The sequence below is a fragment of the Kryptolebias marmoratus genome, linkage group LG8 (assembly GCF_001649575.2).
Source record: "Kryptolebias marmoratus isolate JLee-2015 linkage group LG8, ASM164957v2, whole genome shotgun sequence".
NCBI lineage: Eukaryota > Metazoa > Chordata > Actinopteri > Cyprinodontiformes > Rivulidae > Kryptolebias > Kryptolebias marmoratus.
In genome coordinates, this window is record NC_051437.1 from 4,984,904 (window position 1) to 4,994,210 (window position 9,307).

General features: G+C 35.6%; 1 protein-coding gene across 1 annotated transcript in view; it reads right to left on the minus strand.

The window, feature by feature from the left end:
- Positions 1–9,307, minus strand: part of ada (adenosine deaminase) — a 30,207-nt gene that overhangs the window by 13,832 nt on the left and 7,068 nt on the right. Inside the window, exons 3-6 of the mRNA XM_017435911.3 lie at positions 8,707–8,829; positions 6,338–6,481; positions 6,131–6,246; positions 2,949–3,073 (exon numbers count right to left, since the gene is read on the minus strand). Coding sequence (XP_017291400.1) covers positions 2,949–3,073; positions 6,131–6,246; positions 6,338–6,481; positions 8,707–8,829 — 508 coding nt within the window. The remainder of the gene's footprint in view (positions 1–2,948; positions 3,074–6,130; positions 6,247–6,337; positions 6,482–8,706; positions 8,830–9,307) is intronic.

Below are 9,307 nucleotides of genomic sequence, written 5' to 3' on the forward strand. Positions count from 1 at the left end.
CCACCCCAAGGGCCCACAAGGCCAGCCCCCAAACCACCCACCTTCACTATGTGACGGAGCCGATTAAGGGAGCCCAAAGAGATTGATCCAATGTGTCGGCAGATGCTGTTTCAAGACTAATATGATCTAACAGAAGATTTTTATACTGATTAATGCTAAGATTATTTTTATTTTTCCAATTTAGAAGTATGGTTTTTTTTGCGATGCATAAGGCAGTGAAAATCATGCGACATGTATTTTTCTCCAGGGAGATGTCTTCAAAGGAAGCCAGTAAGCAAACAGACGGAGAAAGAGGAATATTGCATTTCAAACATTTAGACAAGTCTTCACAGACCTGGACCCAGAATCTCTGAACGGGTGGACAGAACCAAAATGCATGGATATAATCATCAGGAATATTGTCAACGCACTGTGAGCATTTGTTAGATGATGTAAATCCCATCTTAAACATTCGTTGACCCGTATAGTGTACCCTATAGAGAACTTTATACTGAATTAATTGTAAATTGGAGATTCTAGTTAATTTAAATGTCTTTAAACATATTTGAGACCAGGTGTTTTGGTCAAAATTGATTGATAAATCTGACTCCCATTTTTTTGTAGGTAGCATTATGGAGTCGTTAATTCTAGACAATTTCTTGTATATTTTAGATACTAATTTGGGGGATTTGAGATTAAGGAACTCTAACACACAAACTGGTGTTTCTATCAGAGTTTTATTAAGCTTAAATTTCTTTTTTATGATAGACTTAATTTGTTGATATTCTAAGAAGTATTTATCTTCCATGTTAAATTTTATTTTTAATTTATTAAATGGAATAAAGTCTACATTTTCATATAAGTGTTCCAGGCGTTCGATTCCCTTTGCTCTCCAACCAGTGAAGTTTATCATGATATTTTCTTGTAGGATGTCAGGATTGTTCCAGATGGGTGTATGTCTACAGGGGATTAATGAAGATTTTGTCATTTTTTGATATTCCCACCATGCTGTCAGAGATGAACTAATGGTGATGCTTTTAAAGCAAGCGTGTTTTTTTATATTTGTGCTAATAAACGGTAGATATGATAACCTAATATTATTGCATAAAGTTTGTTCTATGTCTAACCAAGTTTCATCTAATGTATTCGGACTAATCCATTTGGAAATATATTGTAGCCTATTGGCTAAATAGTAGTGATAGAAGTTGGGAAGTTCTAATCCTCCGGTATCTTTAGATTTCTGTAATGCATTTAAACTTATACGTGGAGTTTTGCTTTTCCAAAGGAATTTGGATATGAAGGAGTCCAATGACTTAAACCATTTAGTTGAAGGTTTATTTGGGATCATTGAAAATAAATAATTTATTCTTGGTAGGATCATCATTTTTACTGAGGCAACTCTGCCCATTAGTGATATGGGCAGCGATTTCCATCTAGTGAGATCATCTTCAATCTTCTTTAAAAGTGGAATATGATTCATTTTAATTAAGTCTTCCAATCTAGGAGAAATATTGATGCCCAAATATGTAATGTTACCTGAATGTAGTCGTTCAATGAGAGGAATGTTAACCACACAGTTTATTGGAAGAACCGTAGATTTTGGCCAATTTATAGAATAATCCGAAACTTTTGAAAACGCGTTTATTAATTCGATAACATTGGATATTGAATTTTCTGAGTTCTGAAGAAAAAGTAAAATATCGTCAGCATAAAGACTAATTTTATGTTCTATATTTTTACACGGTATTCCTTTAATATCCGCGGTTTGTCTCATTGCTGCTGCTAGTGGTTCTATAAAAATAGCAAACAGTGCAGGTGAGAGTGGACATCCCTGCCTAGTCCCCCTCTGTAAACAGAAGCTCTGAGATATTTGATTATTTGTCCTGACACACGCTCTTGGTAAGTTATATAATATTTTTAACCAATTAATGAAATGGTTCCCAAAGCCAAATTTACCCAAGGTAGCAAATAAGAAATTCCAGTTTACCCTATCAAATGCTTTTTCTGCGTCCAATGATAATACAGCTGTTTCAATATTTTTACTATATGAATATTCTATTAAATTAAATAATCTGCGTGTGTTTGTGGTCGAGTGTCTTCCTTTTATAAATCCAGTTTGGTCAGGATGAATAATGAGAGGAATTATCTTCTCTAATCTTTTAGAGAGGACTTTACTAATTATTTTTACGTCTACATTAATTAAAGAGATGGGGCGATAGCTGGAAGGTAATAGTGGGTCTTTGCCTGGTTTTAATAATAGACTAATGTTTGCTAAATTCATATGTGTTGGAAGTCTGCCCTTTTCTTTTGACTCACATATGTTAAAATTTTAAACAAAGGTCTCATGTGATTTATTAACCCTCGGAGTATGTGTTGGGGTTCACTTTCAGCTACTATCACACCACATTTTAACTCAGTATTTGTAAAACTAACTGGATTATAGACATAATCCAGTTAGTTTTACAACTGGGACTGATCCTGATCACTTTCTCCAGGCACTCACACAACATCTCTGTTTAAAACTTTGACATGTAAGGCAGTGGGTGATGTGCATTACTTCATTTAATGCTAGTTTTATATATGAAGGTTTTTAGTGCAAAAAACACAGCCATATTTATTGTATCTGCCCATAGCTTGTGAGAGCATGTGTTTTGAAAACATTTTCTTGCTGAAAATATCATACCACAATACCAATGTAATTACACCCATGTGTTGTCTTTGCGTGTTTAAACTGCATTGGCAGTTTGCCCATTTTATATAGGAACTAAAAAAAACAAAAACAACTGAACACCACAAACCCACCAGCTTCCTGTTTATGCAACAGAAAAAGCTGTTTGTCTGCTGACTTCAGCGACTGCTGAATTAACAGTTTAGGTTTTAGCATCTGGCCTGTGAAGATGTATTGCTCATTCAGTGTAGCTGTTGGATCCTGGTTTTATTATGTTCAGGTTTTATTATACCATGCTCACCTCGTAGGCCATCCTGTGTTCTGGATTAGCTTTACAGTTGAGTGACTCGTCTCCTGCTAGATCAATGGCCACCACACCATTGTCTTTATATTTCTTACACAGCTCCACGATGTCCATGGACCAGTCTGAAGAATATAAAACTGAATATTACAACACAGTTTGGCCCTGATAACTGACACTACTACATGAGGGGCGCAGATGAAATCTGATCATTGTGATGCAACATCTGCATAAAACTAAGGCTATAAAAAGCTCAGAAACACATGAATCAACATGAAGGATGACAACAAGAAAAAAATTGTTTTTATCAGTCTGTTAACTTAGCTTATTGTTTTTGCCTTCAGTTCAGTGGGAAGACTAAGTCTGCATACTAAATATGAAACCAGTTCTAGCAGCTGGCTTACTTGGCTTATTTTAGACGAGTCAAAGCAAGACATTCAATGCTGTTACAAGTATCCTTGGTGTAGTTTCTGTACAGACGTTGGACTGGTATGTGCTCTAATTTAACTCTGCATAAAAACCAACATACTATTTGATCAAACTATTCATTTAATTTGATCTCACACTATGATTTTCACCTTAACAATTACCTACATCCACAACACAATTCTATTTATAAAAATCTCTGTGAAAATCATTTGCTACTGAATAGAAAAATATGATTACAAACTGTCCAACGCACATACTTAATATACACATACATGTATACACTATTAAATGTTTACATGTTCCTAAAACACCACAAATTAAGATTTTTCTTCACTCTTGTGAAAGTTTTTCTCATAGACAAATAAACAGAGTTTGTTTACTGTTAGATTTAATAGTTAATATATAATGGCAGATGTGGATTTTATTTCATTACGTTACACAGAGAGTTCTGTATGAGTGGAGCAGAGCTCTGCTGCTAACAGCAACGCCTCATGTTACCACAGTTCATATTACAGCTACAGCTCATGGACTGGATTGCTCTAAAGCACGGCATGTCAACACTGTGCTGAAAATACTGCAAACACATGTTAAGATCATTTTGGGAAATATGAAGAAAATGCAAATAAATAACTACCTTTTTAAAGAGAAATCTTGGGTATTCCATGTTTTGTCAACTTAATTTGATTTGGTAATGGATCTTAATTTCTGCATTTCAGACTTGTATCATATTTCAAAAGAGAATATGGCAGTAAAGTTTTACAACTGTGTGATGTTTCCTTCTTTTATCACTTTCTCCACTTTTTTTGAGTCACAAAACATACGTCACGTGGAACTGATCAACATAGCTTGACATGCAATATATTTTTTTGTATCATTCCTTTTGCAAACAAATCCTGACACGTGCAACAGCACAGGGTTCTCGCTGTCACATTTTTTTTGTTTTCAAAATTCTTCTTTCCCTTTCTATAGGGAACAGGAACTGCAGGCAGGCCAGTCCAAAACCCATTTCCCCCCCACTTTTTCCTCAGCCCTTGTAATGGAACAAAAATGTGGTTTTACGTTTTCTTGTCGAAATGCATGAACTACATTGTGAAAAAATGTGTTCTTGAAGGCAACATTTACCTCCCCTTAATCAAGCATACATTTCTGCATTAATGCTGCTGTCAAAGTAATGGAAATACAGTAAGCTTTGCCAAGAACTCTAAACCACACTCAGACCATTGCAGAAACTGGCTTCTAGACTTGTTACGGACACCAGTCTGCATGCTCCTTTTTGTCTTTAGTCTGGAGCACAAGCACAGGCTGTTCATATCTAGAACTCCAACTGGAACCTGGCAGTTGAAGCAGGAATGGGACCAGCTTCCTTGTCTGCTGGTCCCACAAGTTTAAAGTTCCGCCCACTCCATGTAAATGAATGGGAAATTCCTCTTGGTAACTGTTTTCAGATGTTGATTCTTGTTGTAGTTTTTACCTTGCTGCTGTATGTTCAAATATTCATTTTCAAACACATTTACCTGTAATTAGTTTTTCATGTTTAAAAGGAAGTTCATGTGACGTGTGTGTAGGAGAGTAGGACGAACTTAAAGTTCCACATTGCCATATTCTGGTTCCAAAAATACAACATGGCAGCCTCAATAAACTGGACCCACTAGTTTCAATTCCAACAACAGGAGAATGGGGGAACAGTTAGATTAGTTTTATAATAATTGTGTTTTGTACAGTAACATTTCAGGAGTTGCTTGTGGATGTAACTCTATTTTGGGACAAATGTTTCCTAAAATAATCCCATGGTAGTGTGATTCTATCAAGCATTGATAAATAATAGTTCTTAAAGCAGTGCTTTATGAGGGATCAGAGATCACAGGAGTTCAGCTTAAGTTTGCATCATTAACCTTTATATGCTGAACTCCCTCTAGATTCCTTGAAATTTTGAAAAGTATAATGGACTGCAAATTAATAAATATACAAATTATTTCAGATCTTTTCAAGGAAAGGTTATTTTAAAATGTTTTGTGATTTTATCACATATTTGTTGACAAACAAAAGATCCTCTGTCATTGCTTCTCAAAAACCCAGCTGTTTGTGCATCTGTAGCAAGTCTAGATTACTATAACTAGTTTGTTTTAAATATATATTTTTCACATCTCAGCATTTTTCAGAAAGTGTTACAGGACTAAAATGCAGAAATGAATTTATATCCAATATTTTAAAAAAAAGTTGACAAAACAGAACATATAACATCTTGGATTCACATTATCTACAAACAAAAAAAAGTAACATAAATAAAAGATTCACTGCATTATTTTAATGTGCACTTTTTATACTGTTCCAGCTGGTTTTGTTTAAGATTTGTACTAATATAGAACAATAAAAAGCACAACCTAAAGGTTTGATTTTATGGTTTTATATGAGCAGGGTCAGTGCAAGCATTAGGTTAGGACTAAAATGAATGGACGACAATAAAATCTTTAAAACACAAGATTTAAGTTTCTCATGTCTGTCCTAATGAAAGTGATTATTTTCTTCTTTTCTACAGCATAATAAAAGCTTGAATCAATGTTAGGTGAATAACTGCAAGTAAAACAAACTGCCCCATTCCTCTCAAACATATTTTGTGTTGCTGATCCAGTTTTTATCTAACAAGTATAACTGAGACAGAGTTTTGGAGTTTGGGGACAGACAGGAAACAGTACATGTAGGAACTTTAGCTCAAAAGCTTGTTTTGGCAGACAGGAGCATGAACAGTTCATTACTTGGCATGTGGCGCATGCAGCATAGAATGGACCTGGCTTTGATATTGAAGGCCCTCTCCCCCTCACTGAGGCCCTCGTTAACCAGACGCACCACCTCATCCGGGCTCAAGTCACCTCTGAGTAAAACAAGAAAACAAGCACATTTAATGTATTGCAGAACAACAAAGGTTTGACAAAACCCAGGTTGATTAAAAAATTAAGACTTACTCAGCTTGGTTCCATGGAATGGGGTTCACTTCAGCATTAGCTAGTAAATGTGGGCTGTATCTGACCTCTACGTAGATGACTCCTTCCTTTGCTTTGTCCTCTACAAACTCATAGGCCATCCTTTTTATGGCCTCTCTGTCACCACTGTAAAGGAAACAAAGAATGAACAGCGTTGCCCTCTGGTTCTGATAAACTTATCTCTGTTATAAGCTGTGGAACCATTAGCCACTGCTAATCAGCTCCTAAACAGCAATAGAACACGTTACTGATATGAAATGCCATATGGTACAAAACTATATCTAGATGTAAAGTACTACTTAGCTGACTTGAAAGTATCGAGTGTAATTTTTTTTATTACTGCCCACCACTAAAAGTTGGAAGACAGGAGATACAGTTTTTGCTTTTAACTCTGTGTTTGTGTGTATCTGTTAGCAAAATATCTCAACAAGTGGACAGACTTTAATGAAACTCTCAGAGTAATTACTGCTAATGATTACAGTTAAATATGTGGTAAATATTAAATATACAGTTAAATATATTACAGTTAAATATGTGCATCCAATGAATCACTGGATGCACAGATTTAACTCCTCAATTTTTGGACTTAACCCATTTCAAGATGATCGTCACAGCCAACTGACCTAAGGAAACAAAAATGGCTATAACTCAGCAACAGATATTGATCTAAATTTTGTGTGATAGTAGCTGAGACTCATTCCCAATCCATACTCCAAATGCTAACAAATCACACAAGCTCTGTGTTAAAACTTTGCCAATAACTGTTTGAGTCAATTCTGTTTATGTTAGCAATATATTGTATGAATCACAGGATGGATTTTAGTAAAACTTTCAGAAAGTATACAGTAGATGTACATCTACGACTGATAAACTTTTAATCCAGTCCAAATTGGCCATCACAGCTAATCAACCTTAGCCAACACAAAAATGCCCATAACTCAGTTATTTTTTGCAAATATTGATTTAAACTTTAATGTGGTAATAGCTTTGAGTAATTCACAACACAATATCAAATGAGATAGTGCACATACCTTTTCAAGGTTTGATGAAGATGTCTATAACTCTGCCATTTCTCAAACTCTGACATGAAAAGTGGCAGGCATATCATCCACCACATTCTTCCAAGAAATTCTAAGCCTTCTGTTTGTGTGTAAGTTTTTTTTAACCGTTTGATTAAGTACATTTTACTCTTTTAAAAATCAACTTCATATCTCTTTTTTAATTTTATTTAATCCTTTTCACTTTTGCGCCTTTTAACTGGCAACTGATTGCATTGTGTACGTGTCTGCATCTGGAGCTTGAAATCATTACCGGTAGCAGGAAATATAACAGAAGTGGTTTTGAGCATTTCATTTTTGTCTGGTATTGTGTCTGTGTTATATCTTCCTGATATAATGGAACAGCTGTAGAAGTATGACACAGTGACAAATGTTTGGAACTGAGATCAAATTAGAGTCAACAGAGGTCAACAGTATAATCAGAGATTTTCTGGATGTAATTGTAAGATGTTTGTTGATTTTACTGTTTACATTTGTAAAGTTTAAGTACTAGTTTGATAATCACTTGAAACTACAAGTGTCTTTTACCCACATGGTCTGGTTTAATTGCATAATGGGGCTGTTAAAACAGTCTTTACCTTAAAGTGCAATGCTTTTTCTACACCATGTCACGTGGCATTCAGCAACACCGCTTCTAGCATTTACTGCATGGGCCTGAATGTATGTTGTTCTCATTACTCTCCAAAAACACAATCATATCACAGCTAAGCACATTCAGCAGTTCTGTATAAGCTAAACTCCTCCAGCAAGTTCTCTAATGTTGAGCCTTTGACACAGAAGGCTCCATTCAGCACAACTGTGTACTGCAGTCCAAACTCTACAGACCAGCTTTGTTGAGAGCAGCCTTTGAGTGTTTGAAAGACTGTAGTTGGTCTTTTCTAAAGAGTTCAGGATTAAAAATAAGACAGAGTGACAGATGAAAGGCTCCTCAAACAGGTTTACTGTCCTCTTGGATTGGTTGCCAAGGTGCCACTTGATCTCAAAAATACTGTGTGCCTATTCTGCATGTTCGGCATTTGGTATCCTTACCCTCTGCTGTGGAGTTACATTGCATAATCCTACTGTGGTTTTACATACTAATACCATCAGTCACAACCTGTCCCTAAACCCCTTTAGATCAGTCAAACTGTAGGGACTACATGCATGTGATAATAAACTAGACTTTGGCCTTCACTGTAAACAGTCCTTGACTCTCTATATCTCTTGTGTCACACTTTGCACTTCTTGACAACGCTTTGTTAGGAATTCACTTTTAAAAATTACGTAATTTAAAGATGACATATTAGCACTTACGCAATCACGTGCATGTACTCATTGAATTTTTCCAAGAAACTCGTGAGTGTGCCAGGCTCGTGAAGAATAATGTTCTGTTTCATCTCCTCAACTGTTTTTGCTGGAAGATGGATGCCTCGTCTCCTAGACGGAGGTACAGTAGAAAATGGAAACAGTTACAAGGCAGTGTTAAGGAACTATGGGTGACACTCACTCACTCAGTTGTTTAAGCAGTTATGATCCTAGACCAACCAAGACTTAACAAACTTTTTCCACCTCTTGTTCCATAAGGAAGGTTATCAGTCAGGTTGAAAAGATTGTTTGTCCTTCTACAAACTGCTTTGTCAGAAAAGATTGGGAGTCCTCAAAACCCACTGGAAAAGGAGCGATGAATCACAACTTCAATCCAAAAGTTTGATGGCTTGCTAGATAGTCTTCAAGCTCAACACAAATTCATGTTACATATCCTTCATGACAATGTTTTGGAACTACAGGTGCTGGTCATAAAATTAGAATATCATGAAAAAGTAGATTGATTTCAGTAATTCCATTTAAAAAGTGAAACTTGTATATTATATTCATACATTACATACAAACTCATATATTTCAAATGTTTATTTCG